We start from the raw sequence: 22,442 nt of genomic DNA, 5'->3' as shown, positions 1-22,442 counted from the left end.
AGACGCGACATGCACCCGCAGGAAAATCTAAAATCTTGAACCATTGAAATGCTATTTCCCGAATTTTGATGAGCAAATTTTGCTGGTAAACAAAGTAAGTTTAATGACATCTCCATATTTGAATAAAATACATAAGAATTTCAGCTGGATTTGATTGGGGTCCAGGGGCAGAGCCCCATTGGGGGGACCCAGGGTGCGAAGCTCCCCGGAAGCTCTTGCATTTTAGGCTATTGAGAAGGCTTCTTTTTCAGGTTTGAGGGTCATATTTATGATAATCATGGTGGTCAATCAACTTCTATTCTCCACAGGACCTTGGCATACAATTACGTTTAGGTGAAACCGTGAAAGACAACTAAAAACTCAGAAACAACAATATCAATAGTTTATTCAAGGATATTTTAACCTCGTTGGTTTATTTAGCTACTCAAAAATATCAATAGTCGATACCAGTTTTCCGTTTTTTTGGCTGTGTCCGTCTTCTCCGAGTCCGAAGTCGAAGCGCTACAATATCGTCGCTGTCAGAAGTTCTATTCGGTGCGAAATAAGAAGCGATATTCCTGGTATGTTTCCAGAAAAATCGCCACCGAGGCGGTCGTCCCTCGGCGACGTAACTCTCTCTGCCGCGAAAGTTCCTTTGCCGGCATAATACCGGTATTGAGAACCTCGGCCCGTGTTAGAAATCGCGTCACCCCCCTAGATTGCCCAAATAATATATACCCCGCCGTTCCAGGAAGTCTCCTTCGGAAGGAGGCTAGCCGAAACCGCTGTTCTGCGTCAGATTGTAACTACTACAGAAAACGTGGAACTGAAAGTTCAAGGAACGTAAAAATCACGTAACCAGAAGTTCGCTGTTGGCAGCCACACGTAGTTCCAACTCACGTGTTTTCCCAGGAATTTGCCGCTGATTGACAGTCGGCAGCCTTTGATGACCGTCGGCAAAGGCGCCAGAAGGTCTACTGGCCCTGGGAACAAGGAGAGTCGTGGACGGCGCCACAAAATTGTAGCAGCCGAATCGTCCAATCATGGCGAAGGTTATCAATTTAGTTGAAACTTAATCTTCCTACTTTGGTAGAAATGAATTTTCTGTGCGTCAATTCATTATTCTGTATGAAAAAAGGACATAATCTTGCCCCAGAAATTTGTCAGAAATACAGTTAAGAATTAATTCTATTCCCGCACTGACAAAGAAAGGAATCTTTTAGTGTTGGTCAACTTCCAAATAACGAGATTTACCTGGAATCTGATACATTTCTAATAGTGCGGGACCCACCCCGCTGATCTTGCACGTGTCACAGAGAGACGTACTCGGCTACTGTTTACGTTTTGGTGCGATGCTGCAGGGTGGGAGGGGCTGTGAGATAAGATCGGAGCGGTATTAGGCGGGGTGCTAATTTAGTATTTGGCACCTCCCTTTGAGCTGATAGCTGTATAGCTTCACGGTGAAACAGCGGGAGTGCGTGCTGGACGCGTGCCTCGGCATGTTTACTACGGTAGTTTTGTATTTTTTTGCCGCTACGCCGGGTGAAAAAAACATAGCGGGCTATTTACAGCGTCAGTTTGTCGGCCCACAACATAATGTTTATGTACAACAATTCAACGGATTCGTAAAAAAAAAAGTCCATGACCCTCCCCCCAACCCAGAATTTTTTTCCATGACCCTCTCCCCCACCTCGAAAAATTTTTCCATGACCCTCCCCCCCTAACGCACCACCCCTCCCCCCCGCTAAATATCGTATGGTCCCTTACAGAACTAGAGTTCCACGACCTCATACCTTCGCCAAATGATTTTGACTGACGTATCATGAGTGTTTCTCATCGATTATAAATCATACCAGTTGATAATCTTTTCTACCAAATGACAGAAGTTGTCCAAAGTCTTCTTGAGTTATGCTGGGGTCTCCTGAGCTGCGATACATTCACCCTTCACTAGGCGGCGCTTCAGCATGGTCGTGTCACGGTCAGGTGCAGCCCGATTGTGAAGGTGGATGGAGGTCAGTAGCTGCAGTACCTGCAACTGTCACTGGGCGGCGCTTTATCAAGACCGTGTTACGTTCAGGTGTGGCCCGTTGAGTTTACTAAGGAGGTTACCAAGGAGTCTATATAACCTCCTTGAGTTTACGAATATAGATAGATGTTGCTGTGTTCAAGATCGGAGGAGAATGTAGGTTAGTACACAGGAGACAGCACGTTAGAAAAAAGTTCAAGAGAAGCGTTTTAAAGTAAGCTTGTGAGCTTTCATACTAAAATGAGTCATCTGCAAACGTGTTTGACAGTACGTAAAACATATCGCGACGTTATGTGTGTATCAGGTACCATAGTGAACTTAAGGTTAAAGGTCAGTAAGTTCAGGTTTGTTGACGTTAAGCCCAAGTGAGGCCGCAGACGTGTGTTACCTGTGCACCGTCTTAGACAGGACTTCTCGATTCCGCGGCTTTTCGGAGCAAGTTTAGAGGTCCAGGTATGCAGGTATGTATCTTGTTGTTCCGGTTATGTCGATACATCGAGAGTTATGCAATGCCAATGCAATGTCAGTTGTTGTTGATGTCTTATTTTGTATATTTAGAACGATTTGTGGTTTTCCGCCTTTATGTTTCGAGGATGTGCGGCGCCTTTTTAATACCAGAACAATTACTGGCTCGTTTCGTAAATATATCTTGAGGCAGGGTAGAGGAGTTTGTTGTTCTGTTGTTGTTATTGTTCAATTCATCTGGTCGTGAAGGTGTCACGGATGTTTAATGTTATATTATTGTCTAATGTCAGTAGTAAATGATGTACAAAACTATGGCAAGGTGAGTTATAGTTCCTTTCCCCAGTTTCTGCAGTGCTGGTCGCCGATCTTGTCTGGGTGAACCCACGGATAGAGCCGACATCTTCCTTCTGCTGGGGGGACCGGTGCAGAAGTTCGAAGAATCACATAGCCGACATCTTCCTCCTGCTGCGGGGACCAGTGCAGAAGCTCATCGGAGTCCATTTCACAGATGTAAAATCATAGAAATACAGTATTTCTATAATCTTACAACTGTAAAATGAATTCCCATGAGCTTCATACGGTATAAATATATCTGTCATTATTTCGTATGTAATCTTGATTTTCTTTGGAAAAAGATTCTGTAATGAAGTATTGTAAAATCTTCATAATTTACCAGAATAATAATAGATATATTCAACAATAATGACGATCACCTTTGCAATTGTTTCAGAAGCTCATCAACATAATTTACCCAAATGGTCTATTTTGTGTCTTGACCACAAGTGAAATATACATCCTGTGGAAGTAGTGTATCTTAAATTGGCATGAATCATAGTGTAGGGTGACAAGTCAGTCTGTAAATCATGTGCATAAATACAGATATATTTTGTATCTAATTGTAAGTAGGGTTATCCATTCTGCTGTTATTGTTAGAAACCTCGCAAGGTGCTTTGCATGCATCTGTAATCAACTTGTGTGTATTCAGTAAACGTTTGGATGTTGAGGTGTAGAAGCGTTACAAATAACAAAATATTCAATGTTAACTGAAATAAGGTTTATTTTTATATCTTAAGTGATAGTGTGAATGCATATAAGCACGAGAGAGTTCGTTTCAATGTACACTTTGGACGTTGTTCCTTTGTCAGATTTCTGGCAGTAGCATTTATGATAGAATGAGACTCAGTAGATGTGGTTTATTACCTTCTTTTCTTGTTTATGTCTAAAGTATTGAATAAAGAATACGTTTCTCTGAACTGTGTCTTTGTTTTTGCTTAAATATCTATCTGTAGCCTCACGTCAGCTACTGGGCCTGCGGAGTTTTCCTACGATCAAATTGACTGATAGATGTCCTGACCAGTCTTCATAGTTTCTCAATAAGTCAATTATTACATTCAGATTAATAACACTCACCTGTGTTACAGGTGTTCATGAACATAATTTATCCAAATGGCCTTTTTGGTGTCCAAACCACGAACGAAAGGTGCTTGCTCTTAAGGTAGTGTAAAGATTTGCGGGGGTGTAGGTGGGGCTGGGGAAACCAAACAAGGGTTTGCAATAACAAATTAGAATTTGCATACAATATCAAACCTTGTATCGAGGGGAGGGCAAGAAGAGTCAGGGAAATTGTGGGAAAATAGACTCATAACGACGAAATTTTACATTATTCGTGTTATTTCAGTATAATTCTTACATAATGCGACATTATGTTACGTGACGTCTTGCGACACGGCCTGGCGTGGCCAGACCGGCCTTAAGGGGCACCACGGAGGGCCCTAGTTTTTGAGACACTAAGTTCCCAGACAGAGAACTAGTGATCTCCTAAGCCATAGGACAGCTCAGCTCAGCCGTCCAAGGCTCGCACATGCCATCCCACTAGGGATGTCATCTTCCCCACAACGTGGAGGGTGTCGTTCCATGGCAAGGAACGACATAACTCAAAACTGTCTTGCCTGAAGCCCAGAGTAGCTCTGTTGAATTTTCATTTGTGGTCCAACAACTGAAACGTTTGAAATGGTACCGGTATGTTTAATTCCTCCCCGATATACGGGTCAATTCATATATATTTGGACATCTTTGAAATGAAGAATACATATCATGTTTTTACGTATATAACAATCATGCCTGTTGTTGTCTTGCTCTGATAATCACTTAATCTAGAGGAGACATAGCCATTTGGGTAAATTATGATAATACACCTTAATGGCATGCTGGTCTTGGATGAACTCAGCTCAATTTGAGTTGGTTCTGGCGGGTTACACAGGGCCATACTTCAAGCTTTTAAGTCACGCCCAGTCTTCCATACATGACGCATCTTTTAAGGTAACGTTAGCATCTAGAGGAAATTTTCAAGCTGTTCTTCTTTTATCCTGAAGGCACGAATCTCCCCTTCATCAATAGCAATGCTGACTTTTTTTCTACCTGTGTGCTTAGTTTTCATTCATATGGTAATGTACCTGACGATGAAAAGTCCACCACTGCAAATAAAGTCCTGGCCACAAACTGCAAGCTTTTAGTTGATCTCACACGCAAACACATACATATTCTCTCACACACACACGTGAACACACACACACACACACACACACGCACACGCACACATACACACTCACACATGTTTACCCTCAAGAAAGCTGAAGTAGAACAACAGACGGTCTCACAGCGCCATCTATCAACACGGGTTGGTATTGCAACACGTAGTTCCGTACAAAAGGTGCTGTGCAACATATTGTACCTGAGCATTTTCTTATCTCCAAGCAGATCTAAGGGTTGCAAAAACCGTATCAAACTGGCAAAATTAGTTTTATTGCAATAAAAAATCCTTATACCATGTCCATCGAAGCGCCGCCTATAGCCATGAATACTCCACGTCCTCTCAGTAATAGGGGTGTTGTATGTGAACCTCTTCCATTTTTCCTAAAGTACTTTGGCCCTAGCTTTAAAATCCTCAGACGCATCAAGGTCACAGAATAGACACCACTGGTGACCGTGATGGTGACCGTGATGATTGAATAAACGCATTTTTACGTCTTTTTTTTATGAACAGGTGATTTTAGACAACATGGTATTGTTAGGTGTACAAGTACAAGTACATACAGTGCAATGTTTTCAGTAAACCAGCCCATGTAACCTGTCTATACTTTGCAGGTATGTCCTTTTCATGTCAATTTGAGTGTCTGATGTCCAGATATCTATCATATAAAAGGATGAACAGTTGAGTGGAAAGCCAAACTTAGTTTGTCGTAGAAAATCGGATAAGGTCTCCAAGCAGATGTTGGGGTGAAAGATCGTAATATTTTCTGAGTGACGACCGGGCTTCTCTGCATATAAGCAGATGAATCGTTTGGTAAAAGCCCAACATTCTCAAGGGAATCGAATGGTGGCCACACATATTCTAATTTACTGATTGCAGACAAGATATAAGAGAAGCTTCGACGGATGTGGTGTGAGCTCCACCCAAAGACTTAAAAATCGACCCTTGCTATGCTAACGGCTGTTTTGAGAAGGTCATTAAAAATGTATGTGAAATCATCCAGACCTGTTTGGTCGAGTGTTCATCGGCTTGTAGTGTCATTTTCGTAGTATGTACCCTGTTGGAGCCTTATCTGCAGTACCGCTCCCGGCCGTATCCAGAAAAGTGACAAAGTAGACCGTTAAATTGCCAAATTTCCGGCATTTCGGTAACGGGGAAATCTTGATAGACGTTTTTTTCACCATGATAACCGCATTAAAATCATTTTACACCGATACAATATAGAGAATATTTTTGCAAGTTTAGTAAGCGGAAAGAATGCAGGTGTGCTAGGCTTTGATCCCAAGGTCCGCCTTGATGGCGCGCATGCGCGAGTAGATCTCGTCCCAGTCCATGTACCCGCCCTGTAGATGCCGTGTGCCGCTGTCGGGACTGTACGCCGACCGCCCGTGCAGAGTGCGGGTGTTATCGAAAATGATCAACTCACCTAGACAGAGAACAAACGGAATTGGGTATGATGCTTACAGAATTGGGTATGATGCTTACAGAGATATTTCACCACGAAACAATATCTACCTATACGTTTGTGAAGGTTAGACATCCAGGTAAACAATGTTTAAGGAGAAATTCAAACTCTACAACTGGATAAAAAATCGGAGATTTATTTCCGGACGTTTCGAGTGACATCCATCACTCTTCTTCAGCGTCACTAAAGTGAACTAGCAGAACGAACCAGTACTTATATACAATAACTAAAAAAAACGGTTTTTACATGGCAAATCACACAGTCATGCATAAGTGACATTGTAATGTAAAATAAGTTAGGAAGGTTCCTATGGTAAGACAACACCATAGGAAAAGTTATTGTCCTTTGGGTGGGGGGAGGGTGGAGTCCCAGGTACCCGAGAGGAAACGTCCGGAAATAAATCTCCGAATTTTTATCCAGTTGTAGAGTTTGAATTTCTCCTTAAATATCTACCTATATATGTATTAGAAAGAAAAGTTATTTACCTGCAACAGTCGTGTAGACTTAGAGAAAAATACTGAAAATCAAAAGGCTGACAGCACTGTCAAAGGCGAGCCACAATCGAATAAGCGAGAAAACAACGAACACAACTTTTACTACCTTGCTAATGACAAAATGAATATCAATCGTTAGCAAGATGCATTCTTATGCCAAAAATAATCCTCAGCTTTGACGTAGAAAATATAAATGATCATGAATATCGACACATTGAATATATGCCGGTGTAAACGGTGGTAGAAGTCATTGTAGTGTGATCTGTTCTATAATCCAACCTTGGCATGGAGTTATTCACATTTTAGGCTGTGCAACCCTTGCCTAGGATATGAGTCCATTTTAACAATTTAGCTTAAGACTCACTGTAGCTGAAAGTTTGAGTAATTCCATTTCTGTACAGTGTTGGACCAACCATATAGGAAAGTCGGGAAAATTAGATCTTGGAAATTTTACATATAGTTTAGTTATAATATTGTCGAACAGCCAACTAGTTATTATGGTTGCTTTTGTTATAAGCACTTATTTGTTATTTTTTTTCTTATGAAACATCTGATTTGATTAAGGATGTTATCTATATTTTGATTGATGCTGTTTTCCTTGATCACTGTTATTCTTAATTCTGGTTTGATTCAAAAGATTTGTTTAGATAATTGTGTATTATTGTTTATTTACTTTATAGAGTTTTATGTACAAATTATGGTGTGTACGTTATTTAGTGACTGATTATTTGACTTATGTACCATACAGTTTGTTTTTCTGTTGTTTTCTGTTTGTTATATGAAGAATCAATAAAAACATTTATAAAAAAAGCGTTGGACCGATAGTTTGATCTGCACCACGACATACGGAATATCAGTTTGTAGTATCTCACCTGCCGACATTTTCAGACTTAGGCAGTTCCTTGGCAGATACATGATGGTGTTGAAGGCCTTCAGGGCGTCATAGAACGGCTGGACAAGGTCAGCATGCAGGTCCAAGATGGAGGAACGTGACAGGTCCATGTAGGTGATGGACTGGACCTCACCCTGGTCGTCCAGGCTGGACGATATACGAAAGAAACGTAGTTATGACCAATAATGACATTTCATTTTGTTTAATGCATGCAACACAAGAAACAAATTTTAAAACAAAACAAAACAAAGTATGAAACATTAACAGCACGGGAACAATACAGTAACCGATGTGCGAACGAAAGAAACAATGATAAACATAACGGAAAATAAAACAGTTGCTTAACTATGAAAACGTTTAGTATCTAATATATACAGTTGAGTAACAGATAAAATTTTCGTATTGCCATTTGACTTTTTATTGCAAATAGGATAGGAATGGTTCCTTCATGAAAAAATGCAAAAGGTTGCATAATCTTTTATCAGTTTGTTGAAATGAATTCTGGCTAGGATATTGGAGTTTTCTTTTTACACAACCAGTGACTTCTTAGCTGCTGACGTTTCGGGGTCTGTCAGACACCTTCTTCAGAGCTTCTGACTGGAGTACTGCTTCTCGCCGCTATAAGTAGCCGATGTAGGTGGCGCTTTTGCGGCGAGAACACAATCCCAAATGCGACTAAGCTTGTATCCCCCCTCGTCCCGGTTCATCACTGGTGTTGACTTTCTTATCCAGACAGCCTCATTGATTCATCGGATGCGTCTGTATATTGTCCTCTCTGTCTATTACCTTGGCCCCCTCCCAGTCTATCACACTCCAATACTCCAGTCAGAAGCTCTGAAGAAGGAAACTCCAATATCCTATGCTCTACCAGCCTGATCTATGAAATTATTTTCGGGAAAACATTCTGGCTGTTGACATCTGACTAACCTGATGATGTTTTGTCTTGTCCTGAAAAAGTACTTGTGGTGGTCCGTTCCTACGTAAATAAAGTTGACTTTGACCGTGGAGAGAAGTCGGAAGGCGTCCGGGTTTTCCTCCTTCAGCTGAGAAGCAGCGTTGAAGCCATCCACAAGGCTGTTGTCGCCCCCCTCCCCCGTGGTTTGCTCGATACAGTGGAGCATTTGAACCTATATATGATAAAGTTTTTATTCATACACTGTAGCTGTATTTGCGCACATAAAAGAAAAAGAAATCTGAAAATTGTACATGTATATCTCCTTCTATATATCACAATGAATCATAATGAATTGGATATCACATGAAAGGGACTTAAACCAGCTTTCCAATGACATACAATTTGAAATTGATAAAGAAACAAAGGAAATATTGCTGAGAGAGAGAGAGAGAGAGAGAGAGAGAGAGAGAGAGAGAGAGAGAGAGAGAGAGAGAGAGAGAGAGAGAGAGAGAGAGAGAGAGATAGAGAGAGTACAAATACAAAACTGTACTGACCCCTGGTGTATAGTTGTACGAGGGTAGGTCAATATGAAGTCCCAATTGAACGCTGGTGAACGCCAGGTCACTGGGATTCATTTTGGTCACCACCTCGAAATCCTTTCTGTGGGAGTAAAATCATGGAAGAATAAATCTGTGAGTCCCAATTAATCGGTCAACTGGCATAACTTTGCTCGGGGTCATTTACACATACTAGCTTTAATTACCTCCATGAAATGTCATGGAATTCAAGGCAGGCATTAATGAAATAATGGCAAAACCGCTTAGTGATAAATGATGGGAATTTCATACTTGTGACACATGCAAGTTAGTTGTAAGTGGACCTCACCATGCATAAATTATGAAAATGTGTAAGTAATTAACATAAAATTTACAAAAGCTCTAAACATGTCATGGAGGTATGAGGTTGCCGAACTCTAGTTCATAGTCATGTCTCCACATACATGTCCGTAAATTGAGGGATTTGAACATAATAAACATTTCGAATTGAAATCAAATTAAAACACCGACCCGAAGCAGGTCTGTTTGAGAAACGCCACACGATTGGCCAGTTTTTCCACCTGTCCGACGTCACAGGGGACGTTCTGCACCAGAACGAGGCCGACCGAATCCAGGCGAACCAAAAAGTCGTACAACGCGCGGTCGTCTGTCAGTAGGGCGGGGAAATCGGCTTTGGGCAGGTTATGGGCTAGCTCAGCCCCCCATAGTTGGGTCTGCAGAAAGAAAAAGAATTTATAAAAGGCAATACAGTCATCCTCAAGCATGGTAAAACTTGAATATTTTCGTTAGCTGGTAGTATAAAATGCAATGCGGCGCAGCCACATTTTCAACCAAGCACAACGATTCTTCTTGAAAAGTGTGTTGTGTTATTTTACGTGCAAGGGTTCGATGCCTGATGTACACGTGACTTTGAAGATCATGTTAAGATATTCAAACATTTACCGTTCTCTGCCAGTCTCTCTCCCTCTCTGACAGGGCCCGTGTTGAGAAACAGCGTTCCCTCAGCCAGTGCCGGTCGTACTGACTCTGGTGTCCGTCCGGCCATTCTACTGACAGCGAGCTCCCCCCTGCTTGGAAGCAACGAAGAAATTGATAGCAGAACTTAATTGCACGACTATTGTAGCTGGTACAAAGTATGGCAACAGCAGTTATCATAGAACAAGACATAAGTATGGAATAAAACTATTCACTACAACAAAATGACTATCTTAGGGTTTACATGACTCAAGTTGGCTAATCATGAGTATCATTATTTTTTCTAATAACAAAACAATATTTCATATATTTGCCTATTTTAACACTGTGTGAGCTGTTGCATCTAAAGATATATGATATTTGTTTTGTTCGCATTAAGAGCTTTTCTAACAGTTCATCGTCTACATCTAAATATAAGTCTTGGCATATCACCTTTTTGATGATTGGCATCTCGAAGAATAAAAAGAATTAGATGAAAAATCATATAGAATCAAACGGTGGTATAAGTATAGTTTGAGTAAGGCCACAGCAAGTAATTTGTATGGATGACATCAGCGCGCTCATTAATTTTCGCCTGATTTCGAAATAAAAAACAAGAAATTTCATTGCCCTCCGACGGTGGTCAACATGCCAAAAATTGGCAAATATGTCGTAAACGTTGACAGTCTAAGGTGTTTCATTGCATATGAATACCCAGTATAGTTCCTGCCCATGATGGTATAATAACAAGCTATTTTCTGCATTTGTTCTAGCAAGGACATTATATAAATAATGGGGGTGTTTCATCGCATATGAATTCCCAGTGTAGTTGCTTCAGATGATGGTACAACAAGCTCTTTTCTGCATTTGTTGTAGTTAGTCTATTGAGATATATACACATCTACAAGGACATGTTTACATTAAATCAAGGAGGTTTTATATTTATACATGAAACCTCATTGGTTGAATACAGGAATAAAAGACCTGTTGGTCATGATATCATATTTTGTCACCTCAATTCTTGTTTAACAAGACTTATGATCTCAAAATTTGAAAATATAGGAATCTTGTTTTTTTTGGCCTGCCTTGTTTTTTTTCGCCCTATCTCATTAATTTTGGAGTCTGCGGAGGATGTCATCCATAAAATTTACTTGCTGTGGCCTAAGGTGGTTAAAGACGTAATCACCTTGTACATCTACCCTGACTGGGGAAACGTTCACATCCAGATCCGACATCAGAACAAGCCGAGAGCGGGAGTCGGGGTTGAAACACTGTGGACACTGTGGGTAAAAAAAAAATGCACACAAATAATAACCGAAGTACTTTTAAACTTTTACATCCATATGGGACATTACGTCTTCCATTGCTTACAAAAGAGAAGTCAAACTCTTCACTAGTTATTGACAATTACGTTTGTATAATTTAGATAAGCAGATTTTATACCTATTTTGTACACTGTTCTTTTATGTATGTTATTTGCATTTAGCCTTCGGGCATGAATTTGCAATAAACTTATTACTATGATCTTCCATGGCAGCCATAGCTAATTCTGCAAGTAAGCAGAATTAAACTTGTTGAGAAGTCCTCACGAATTACTCTAGTACCGAGTGGCTTCGATCCTTTGTCTACAAAGACTGGCTAAATGATAATAAACTTATAAAGCACTAGTGCACAGTATCTGTAAAACTAATATGATGGCCAGCCCTATGTTAAAAAAAAAAAAAAACCTTTTTGGCGGTATCAGGACAACTCGGCCCATTTCCAACTCGGCCCATCGCAAATCTGGTCAACTCGGCCCATCGCAGTGGTCAACTCGGCCCATTGCCGAGGTCAACTCGGCCCATCGCCAAATTTCCACAAAATAAAAAAACAAAACAAAAAAAAACCTTCTAAACCACAACCTCATGACTGCAATTTTTAATGTTTACCCGCCGTGTCATGGGTAGTAACATACATGTACATGTTAAGTAACAATGTCTCCTTGCCTAATTGTTAGACAACTTCGACTTGTTGAGGTTTTTGGAGCTCCATACCGCTGGTGCTTTTGATAGGCAATCAACATAATTTTTATAGAGACCATGTTTTTTGTCAGAAAACTTCAAACTGTTGACTTAATTTGAGGTTTTTGGAGACCCATACCACCGTCGCTTATAGGCAATCAACTTGATTTAATACAGACCACGTCTTTTTGTCAGAGAACTTCAAACTGTTGACTTTAAGGTTTTGGGGCCGAGTGACTAGGGAGATGGGCCGAGTTGACTAGGGAAATGGGCCGAGTTGACTGGGCCGAGTTGGTAATGGGCCGAGTCGTCCGACATTCCTTTTTGGCCCTATATATACGGATCCACGCCTTAACATCTAATACATGTACAACTTGCTGGAAAAGGGTAGACGTAATTCTTAAGCTAGGGATAAGCTAGGTGTTGTCGGCGGGCAGGATCGTAAAAGGCCCGCAGGCTGTTGGGGGTTGCACCCCTTTAATTGTTCCGACTGCTAAGGATGATGTTTGGCACCGACTCACCTGACAATTGTCCCTGAGCCAGACGTATGGAAACCTGCTTACACCTCCGCCGGACCAGCCCACTTCCACCATCCTCGCAGCTTCGTTTAGACACACTTTCTCCAGTATCAACGCACCTTCCTGGACCTCAGAGCTTCCACATAAGGCGGAGAGGCGTCTCTTGAATACGGCTTGCGGAGGGAATACAGCTCGTGAGACTGGGGTGGCCTGTTGTTGCTGTTTACCATGAATAGTACGCACACACTGGGACCCTAGTGTCTCCGGGTCGGTCGAGTTTGGGCTCTTTTCAACCATTCTCAGACGGTGCTCTGACAGAACTGAGCTGCATCGTGACCATTTGCTGGTCATTACACTAGCAGTGGATCCCACCATAAGTTTTTGCCATGGCCGAAGCAGGCCTAGGTACACAGAGAGCGCCATGTTTACAGCGCCACTGTCCCAGATACTAGTACATTTGCACTTACCCGCATGCCCGCCGGCAGTCCAACCGGTCCGCCCACCCTGCTTGCTGTCCTCATCGCTAGTATACCTGTATCAATACGGTAGCCGTGCCTTGTTTTACGTTTGTTGTTGGTAAAATAAAAGCTATTGTAACTTCGTTCTCGATGGATCAGGTTATATCTTTAACACAGCAAATGATACACTGTGATTAGAAGTGGGTACCGGTACAGAAATTTCAGGTCCAGGTCCGTTGTAGCCAGGATGCCAGACCCCCTATCTCTAAAGTATCTATCGTAGATATTTTAGAGATAGGGGGTCTGGCATCCAGGCTAGGTCCAGGTTTATAACTGGACCTTATTGCAATTGTATTGTGGTGCCGTACAGTTGTACTAACCTCCTTGGTTGTACTATATCATCTGATCTGATGAGGCAAAAAAATGGCACAGGCGCTGGGTCTATGTGAATGCTACACTTAGTTCAAATGTCTATTAGAATGATATTGTGCTACCTGCTGATAAGCCTGTATTGCATTATAGATATTCCATATTTGGTGGTACATTTCGTCCCTCTAAGGCGAAGCACTGCAGCACGTGTGCCTACCATGTGTACAAAATATTGTTTTGGATATCTGGCTAAATCACATTATGTGCATATAACTATTTGCATAGAGGACAGAAGAACTTGGGAGCTATAGTAGGTTTGGAGACAAGGCTAGCCTTCCTGCACACCTCAATAGAATACACAGTGACTTAGTTTTAACTTGCACTTTTATTGTGTTGGGCGGAAAACTAGTCAAAATAATTATAATGCTACTTACTACCAGTAACACACATACATAAAAAACAAATGCTTATACCACAATGTAGAATTCACACAATGAATGACCTTTGCGATTTTGAGTTGTTATTGTTTTGAGTTATTCTGAGTTGTTTGATTTATTACTGCTATGTTTGATCATTTCTGTTTTATGTTATATGATTGTGTAATTGATCACTTATTAAGTTTATGTTAAGTTATTTCTTTTGTATCCTGAAATGTTATGATTTGTCATGTGATGTAAGGGCTCCCTTGGAAATCAGTTACTTTGTTAACTGAAGGGACCACCCTCAAGATTAATAAATAAATAAACACTTAGTGTATATTTGTGAATTTGTAGATGTTTTATTGTAATATGTATGTTTGAATAAAGTTTTTAAATAATGCAGACTTAGTCAAAATCTGAAGCTTTTCTATCACTAAGTTCTAATACACACATTTCTTGCCTTATGCCTTTAGATATGTTGTTTTATATGTTTTTAGAAAAATATATAGGTCCTAAAATATTCTTGAGAAGTGCTGGCAACAAAATGCACTTTATAGTATTTGATTTCAAATTACAGTTTATCTGATGAAGGAGGTCAACACTAGTAGTAATGCATTTACTTACTAACAAAGAGAAGATCTCATGCCCACATTTGTAGTTTTTCCACCTGTATGCTTTACCATATGTCGTCTTAAAATATGTTTTTGGTATGTTTTGTATGAACACAGGTGACAGGGAAATGTCGGCTGCGCCTTGTGTTCAGCTTGATGTGTTTTCAACCCAGACTTGGTGTGAGCAGAGAAAAAACAGAGCGTACACTTGTGGATTTTCGCCTTGTTGTGTCGCTTTAGGTGGCGTGTAAGATCGCTCTTCTCTTGCGCCCTGAAGGGACACTGATCGCAAACGAACGGCTTGCTTCTGTTCTCTGTATGTTTGGACATAATATGCTTTGTGAGGGTCTTCTTCTCTGCCGCGGCATAATCACAGTGGGGACATTTGAATGGTCTCACACCGGAGTGTGTTGCCATGTGCCTGTTTAGGTTACCAAGCGTGGCTGCCCTGTAGCCACATATTTCACACACATAGGAGAAGACGCCATGTTTCGATCCCATGTGGCATTTCAAGCTAATCTTGGCAGCGGCTGAATAATCGCACTGCGTACACTTGTGTGGTTTCTCTTCGTTTTTTTCCATGTGACATGCTCGATGCTTTATCAACGTGCTGCTGCTTGTTGCCGCGTATGGGCAGTTGGAACATTTGTAAGGTTTCTCACCGGTGTGTTTTCTTAAGTGGACAAGAAGGAGTTTCTTTGATGATGAAACATAGTTGCACTCTACACACTCAAATCGTTTCTGTTTTTCTTTTTCTTGTACCTTGTCTTTCTTTTCACAACTGCTTACTTTTGTAGTTTTTCCACCTGTATGCCTTACCATATGCCGTTTTAAAAGATGTTTTTGGTACGTTTCGTATGAACACAGGTCACAGGGAAATGTCGGCTGCGCCTTGTGTTCAGCTTGATGTGTTTTCAACGCGGACTTGGTGTGGGCAGAGAAAGAACAGAGCGTACACTTGTGGATTTTCTCCTTGTTGTGTCGCTTCAGGTGGCGTGTAAGATCGCTCTTCTCTTGCGCCCTGAAGGGACACTGATCGCAAGCGAACGGTTTGATTCTGTTCTCGGTATGTTTGGACGTAATATGCTTTGTGAGGGTTTTCTTCTCTGCCGCGGCATAATCACAGTGTGCACATTTGAATGGTCTCACACCGGAGTGTGTTGCCACATGCCTGTTGAGGTTACCAAGCGTGGCTGCCCTGCAGCCACATATTTCACACACATAGGAGAAGACGCCATGTTTTGATCCCATGTGGCATTTCAAGCTAATCTTGGCAGCGGCTGAATAATCGCACTGTGTACACTTGTGTAGTTTCTCTTCGTTTTTTTCCGTGTGACATGCTCGATGCTTTATCAACGTGCTGCTGCTTGTTGCGGCGTATGAACAGTCGGAACATTTGTAAGGTTTCTCACCGCTGTGTTTTCTTAAGTGGACAAGAAGGAGTTTCTTTGATGATGAAACATAGTCGCACTCTTCACACTCAAATCGTTTCTGTTTTTCTTTTTCTTGTACCTTGTCTTTCTTTTCACAACTGGATGCTGTGTTTCCTTTGTGCTTTTCAGACAGATGGTTTTGAAGGGTAAGTTCATGTGAAGCAATGTACCGACAATGTGGACACTTGTACAGCTTCAGTTCTTCTTCACCGAGTGTTTTCATCTGAAAGTTTACCTGAAATGATGCCGCCTTTTCTGAATGTTTCTCGCCAGTAGATGTTTTCTTTTGTGTTTCCAAGTTCTCTGACGTTTCCAGCTTCACTGTAACACCATCCGTAGTTTCTGTACTGTCCAAAGTTTCTGTGGAGGTGTTTTCTGCTGGGATGGGGTCCATTTCTTCCTCACAGTCGGCATATTTTGCTTGTAAATTGCCATCTTGCACCTCCGTGAGGAACATGTCCATATCTTGTATCAAACGACCACTTGCACCAACAGATGATGGAGTGCTGTAAAGATCCATTCCATCGTCCAAGTTTTTGGACATATCCTGTTTATCAGTAGTGCCCATGGGACTCTCGATACTTTCTGTAGCGTCGTCTTCCGGAGGAAAAGGATCATATTCATTGTCACTTTCACACTCTACTGTTAATCTTTCAACAGGTGGTGTTTCGGCACGCTCATGGCTTTCTGACTCTACTATTCCAAGCTGAGTATAGCTTTGATCATCTCGTCCCTTGGTGACGGATGTGTTTTGAGAAGAGCTTTGTGTTTCCATTATTACCTTGACAACAGCCCCCCGGTACTCCGTCATCATCACAGCCCTGAGTTCCCTGACCAGGTCGTCCCTGTTGTCTGTCTGTCCGTCCTTGCTGTCTGTCCATCCGTCCGTCTGGATGTTTCTCCTGCCCAGCTCCAGGACCAGCTCCTCCAGGTGCAGTCTGGGAAGCACGGCTAGCGTCACCTCCTGACTCAGACCACAGATACAACTCTCCGCCATGGTCAGTCAATGAGCTACCAAGCTAGCAAATAGAGTACTACTCCTGTGTTCGAAATAGATCAAAGAAGAAGCATTAGGGAAACTAGTCAGTGACCACATCGCTGTAAACTCTTACACCACCATCAAACAGGATTACATAAGATGCATAACTTTATTGCACATCAATTGTACAAGGTACAAAGTATGGCATTCACTGGTACATAGATAACATTCTATTAGGCTAATCAGTCATTCTTATACAATATGGTGTAGTAGTATGGGATGACAATGGGATTTTACAATCATTGGAGGAGTTACATGATAAGCCCATTCACGGTGCAGTGTCAAAGGTGAAGGCCCCTGGCTCGTAAACTGTTCCCGTCTCGACATTATATTGTCTACATTTACATAAAAACGCCCCACGGGTTTTGTTTACGTCTCAGGGGACTTTACCTTTGACGCTGTACATGCGTAGTCGGAACCGTGAAAGGGCTTATTGTAACATCAGCAGAGATACGACTTTCTATTATTCCATCATGTCAAAATACAATGTAACTAAGTTAGTCAGTAAGTGCTATCTCTTAAATGTGGGCTATAATTGTGCACAAACAACATGTACAAAAATTATTACAACACAATCAAACAGAGTCAATCTCTGGGCAATGTTATTTAATCTATCTACTGATTGGTATTTTACAATGTTAAATTGTTCAGCCTCCATTTACAGCTTCTTTGTCAACACTCTATCTACAGTTACGTTAACCTAACCCTGATACACGACCAACTACATTGTAAGAACTGCTTGAGCTCAGGAACAACAAGTGGGAATCTACTAAAGCAATCTACAATGTACTTTGCTAAAAATGTGTGGGGAGGGGGGCGAATTTGTTACTGTAACATTTTTCTAGCTTTGCTAGGGAAAACGACCATCTACCCCAGCTTCTACTGATACAATATTGTCTATTGTCACATGATGTACATGAAAATCTCACCTGCTCTCGTATTTCTGATCGTCAGCCTCCTTTAATTGCGGAAACAGAGTAATTTGCGTTTTTGCAGAGATTTTATCCAAGATGACCTGGGATGAAAGGTCAAAGGTGACACGATGTTACCTGAACCCTCCTTACCCTGATTACCGAAATCTGTATAAATGTATCCGCTTACACTCAACAAGGAGGTTAAATATTTAACCTCCTTGCACTCAACTGTCCTCGATTTCGGGAATGTGTATCATGAATCACAAGAAAATTGCTGTTTTCGATATTCATGTAACGTTAAGGCTAGACAATGTCTGAGTGAATAAAAAAAAACGTTGCTAATACAAGCTGGAACCTGTAACACTCCTTTTTTTTTTTAACTGTAGAAAACATAAAATCCTCTTGGATGTTGGTCTGGGACTACTTAGGACTAGCAAGACTGACATAGACAGGCAAAATATTTTTATTCTACATGTGTACAGATTTCTGAAACAAAATTCAAACGATAAACCAACACAGCCTTTTCTCGTTGGTTCAAAACAATTCAATTATGATTCAGGCAAGCTCAAATACTAATTCACATAGCTGTGCAAATTGTAGTAGTACTTTGCTACAAAATCATTTTCTAAACTTACAATTTGTACTCACTAACTGTACAACTGAAAAAACAAAATACTACAAACCGATTAGAATAAATGTTTGTACCATTACATTATAGGGTAATGCGTTTATACAGAATTCTTAAGTTATCTTACCTAGCTTTTGATTACTTTGACAAATGCTAGTGTCAACAACAAGTCAAAGATGTGATCTGGATGATAACATCATTCACTTCCCTCACTCTGTGGTTTATAAGTTCTACTAGCCGACCAGGCCTTATGTTATCATATACATGTACACTTTGGGGCATTAATCCTTTATTCATAAAATGAAAAAAAAAGTCAAACCCAACTAATTTAGAATGAGCTTTTAGACCAGAGAAGTAACATGCTTTATTGTTCTTCATTGTTTCTCCTTCATTTTCCATGTTACTTATAATTAGCTTTAGGCCAGAATTTCCAACAAACTTATTGTTATCATATTATCATTAATGACCATGGAACTAAAAACTGACTCACAGATTCATAGTTTGATTCAGTTTTCTATTTTTACTGAATAAGAGAAATTCTACAAGTGTGCATCAGATTAAGCCTTGCATGTGCCTCCTTTCGTGAGTACGCAGCGCATGCCCCAAAGACGTAGCGAAATCACACTTGGAACACTTCAAGGGTTTCTCTCTGGTGTGAAGCCGCATGTGCACTGCCAGGACTTCCTTCTTCTTCGCTCTGTAGTCGCAGTGATCGCATGGAAACTGACGGTCCAGATCATGCGAAGTCATGTGACGAACTAAACACGGTTGATCGGGCGTCGCGAAATCACACGCGGTGCAACTGTAAATTTTGTGTGCCGTGGAGTGTTCCTCTATGTGCTGTTCCAGTCTTTCTTGAGTGTTGGCGATGTATCCGCACATGTCGCAAGTGATCGTATTTGCATGCTTTCCGAGATGGATGCTCAAATCCGTCTGATTGCCCGCCTGGAATTCACAGTGCGGACATTGGAATGGGTTGTCTCCATGGACTCTGGTGTGGGTGACGAGAACTGATTTATAGGCAGAACTGAAGTCACACTTGTCACATTTGAACTTCTTTGTTCTATTGTGTCTCGCCTTGTGGTTTCTCAAGCATTCCCACGTCTTGGCCGTGAACACGCACTTGTCACACTTGTAGATCTTCTCGTGGCCATGGGTTTTCATGTGTTCTTTAAGCTCACGAAGTAAGTAGGTTTTGTGGTCACAGGCAGGGCAGGAGTACTCCTGACTCTTTTTGTGTGATCTGGCTAGGTGGGCAACCAATTCTTCCCTGTTATTACTTGAAATTGGACAGGATCTCACTGGACATTTGTGCAAGTGTTCAGCCTTATGTGTCTTTTCGTGCTTGCGTAAAAGACTCTTAGTTTTAGCGAAGTGGTTGCAGTAGCTATAGGAACATTTGTAACAGCTTTTGCCAGGGTGAGAGATCTTACCGTGTCTCTCAAGGGTTGATCTATGTCTGGCGGCAAATGCACATAGCGAGCACTTGTAAGGTCTCTCACCAGTGTGTTTATACTTGTGGAGTTTCAACAAGTATGGTGTTTCAGCTCTGTAACCACATTGCTCACATAGAGCGCCTTGAGAGCCAGGTGCACCGTGCGCGTGCTTCATGTGCAAGGAACGTTGAGCACGAAACTTGCAGGTAAAGTCACACTCTTTGCACTTGTAGACTTTCTCTTGAGTGTGGAACTTCATATGTTCTTGAAGGTGTGCCTTCTTCTGTCCTCTGTAGTCACACTTACCGCAGGTGAAGATGCGGGTCTTGTCGTGTGAAGTCTTGTGATGTTCGAGCTTAAGTTTGGACGCTGTGGTGAAATCGCAGTCTGGACATTTGAGCATTTGAGTGTGACCTTGTTGTTGATTAGTGGTGCCTTCACCACTAGGGGGTGTTGAGACTTCACCTTGGGAGTCTGTGGCCACCTCTTCAAAGGGTTCTGGAAGACCTGAACTGCTGTCTTTACCACCGGCCTCTGCAGAAAAAAAAGGGCAGACATGTGTCAGAAAATGTACCAAAAATATGAAAAAAAACCCAGTCCTTTCATTATAATCAATTGAAATCACATTACCAGTACAGTTGTATGACCATTATGATGCCCTCACTTATGCCAGCAACTTAAAGTGCAGGCAGTAAATTGTCATGTAACTCTGTCCATGTGTGCATGTCAAGCGTTTGCTATGTTTAAGAATTTTGCAGAGCCACCTACCTCTGTCACTGCTGACGTGTGCCTCTCTGTCTTCCAATGGTGAGTCAGGTTGCCAATCTGGATCATCATCATCATCCATTGGAGCATCATCATCTTCATCTGATGATGCTCCATCTTCCTCCTCATCTTCTGCAGCATTGGTATCATCCCCATCTTCATCCACAAGCTCCCTGATGGCTCCTAGGTCTGTCACAACAGTGTTGGAGCCCACACTACAGGACTTTGACCTGGTAACTGTTACAGCTCGAAGCTCCCTCTTCAGGTACCCTTTTCCCAGTCCCTCCTTGGTCACAGTGCTCTCTTCCAAAGTCTCACCCAGATTTCTCACACTTGAAGACGATGCTTGTGTCTCCAAGGTGTGCAGCCGTGCACTTCTCCTTGGTGAGGTGCCTGCTGTTGTCTCCACGATCACTTCTTGAGAGAATATAGGGAGTCGCTGTGGACTTGTCATTGTCACCGATGTGGACTGTTGTGTTGGGGTGGGGTTGGTACTTTTGGTTGGACTAGTGACAAGTGTACTTGTGCTACCACCATTTGACTGAGTCAGACTTACATGTAAGTCTGCGTTGTTAGCGGTACTTGCAGCTGAAACGATGTTGGTGGCGCCGTTTGTGGACGTTACTGTCTCCATCAGCTCTTGAAGGTCGTTTGACAAGGTCACCCACATGTTCCTCTGTTCTGCTGCAGAACTGCTTGACGTACCAGTAGCAGCTGTAGGGACGTCTGGGATCACACAGCGATCTGTACCTTGGAACTCCTGAATGGAAGAAAACAACAATACAGCTTATTATATATATATATACTTAGCTTCTACCATATATGTTTCATTACCTACATGTACAATGTATGTATTCATGACACTTTTTAACTGCAGAAGTTTTATTCTACAAAACAACAAGAGTTTAACTTTAAGGCTACTTGTAAAAACTGATTTTCCTAACTTATCAACAGTACTGACTACTAGTAGTTTGTATAATTTTGTTTCAATAAAACAGGCAGTGATTCTACATATGTAGGTCTAGATGTATCCTTAAACAGTTTCGTGAGGTTGGTAAGTCACTGAATAAAAAGACTCTTTGTACATAACAAGGTGTTTTATTCTAATGAGGTAGGTTGAATAAAACACTTGGTTGTGTACAAAAAGTCTTCCTATTTAGCTTCTACATCACTTTCAGAGACTGTAATCGGAAACTTTTTTGTGCCACCCTTACCTTGATCATGAGGAACCACAGCTTGCTGACCAAACTCTCCTTCTTGTAAGATTCTCCCACCATGACGTTCCTTCGACCAAGTTCCAGTAGAAGTTCTTCCAGGTGCAGTCTGGGAAGGATGGCCAAGGTCACCTCCTTACAAAACCCACAGATTTTAGCACCCTCCGTGGTTGCCATGATCTGAAACTATTGGAATCAGTTTTATTAGATTTAAACATGTGATACAACATACATCAGATTCATAAGTTACTTTTACTTATCAATATTCTGCAAAATGTAGCTTGTTTTTCAGTCCCGTTTCACATCAAATTCTCATGAATGTGAAGTCACTTGAAGACAGAAGAAAAATATCCAGACGTTGCATGACGTACAAAATGACTA

General features: G+C 41.4%; 3 protein-coding genes across 3 annotated transcripts; all 3 read right to left on the bottom strand.

Annotated features, from left to right (window-relative positions):
* Window positions 1-5,116: 5,116 nt before the first annotated feature.
* Window positions 5,117-13,239, bottom strand: LOC136422185 (gamma-butyrobetaine dioxygenase-like). The gene is made up of 8 exons (XM_066409830.1): window positions 12,779-13,239; window positions 11,444-11,537; window positions 10,246-10,370; window positions 9,814-10,016; window positions 9,301-9,406; window positions 8,779-8,978; window positions 7,832-7,998; window positions 5,117-6,426 (listed from the first exon to the last, which is right to left on the bottom strand). Exons 1-8 carry the CDS (start codon window positions 13,196-13,198, stop codon window positions 6,269-6,271), a joined length of 1,473 nt encoding a protein of 490 aa, XP_066265927.1. The 5' UTR covers window positions 13,199-13,239; the 3' UTR covers window positions 5,117-6,268.
* Window positions 13,240-14,511: 1,272 nt separating this feature from the next.
* On the bottom strand, window positions 14,512-18,873 carry LOC136422071 (zinc finger protein 271-like). Its single transcript, XM_066409706.1, has 2 exons — window positions 18,034-18,873; window positions 14,512-17,105 (listed from the first exon to the last, which is right to left on the bottom strand). The coding sequence occupies exon 2, from the start codon at window positions 17,060-17,062 to the stop codon at window positions 14,645-14,647; it is 2,418 nt and encodes an 805-aa protein (XP_066265803.1). The 5' UTR covers window positions 17,063-17,105; window positions 18,034-18,873; the 3' UTR covers window positions 14,512-14,644.
* A 121-nt stretch (window positions 18,874-18,994) lies between these two features.
* LOC136422073 (oocyte zinc finger protein XlCOF6-like) lies at window positions 18,995-22,238 on the bottom strand. Its single transcript, XM_066409707.1, has 3 exons — window positions 22,062-22,238; window positions 20,851-21,607; window positions 18,995-20,616 (listed from the first exon to the last, which is right to left on the bottom strand). The coding sequence occupies exons 1-3, from the start codon at window positions 22,236-22,238 to the stop codon at window positions 19,199-19,201; spliced, it is 2,352 nt and encodes a 783-aa protein (XP_066265804.1). The 3' UTR covers window positions 18,995-19,198.
* Window positions 22,239-22,442: the final 204 nt, after the last annotated feature.

This window comes from Branchiostoma lanceolatum, chromosome 16 (assembly GCF_035083965.1).
Source record: "Branchiostoma lanceolatum isolate klBraLanc5 chromosome 16, klBraLanc5.hap2, whole genome shotgun sequence".
Lineage (NCBI taxonomy): Eukaryota > Metazoa > Chordata > Leptocardii > Amphioxiformes > Branchiostomatidae > Branchiostoma > Branchiostoma lanceolatum.
Note: the sequence above shows the minus strand (reverse complement) of the source record. Positions and strands in the feature narration are given on the sequence as shown.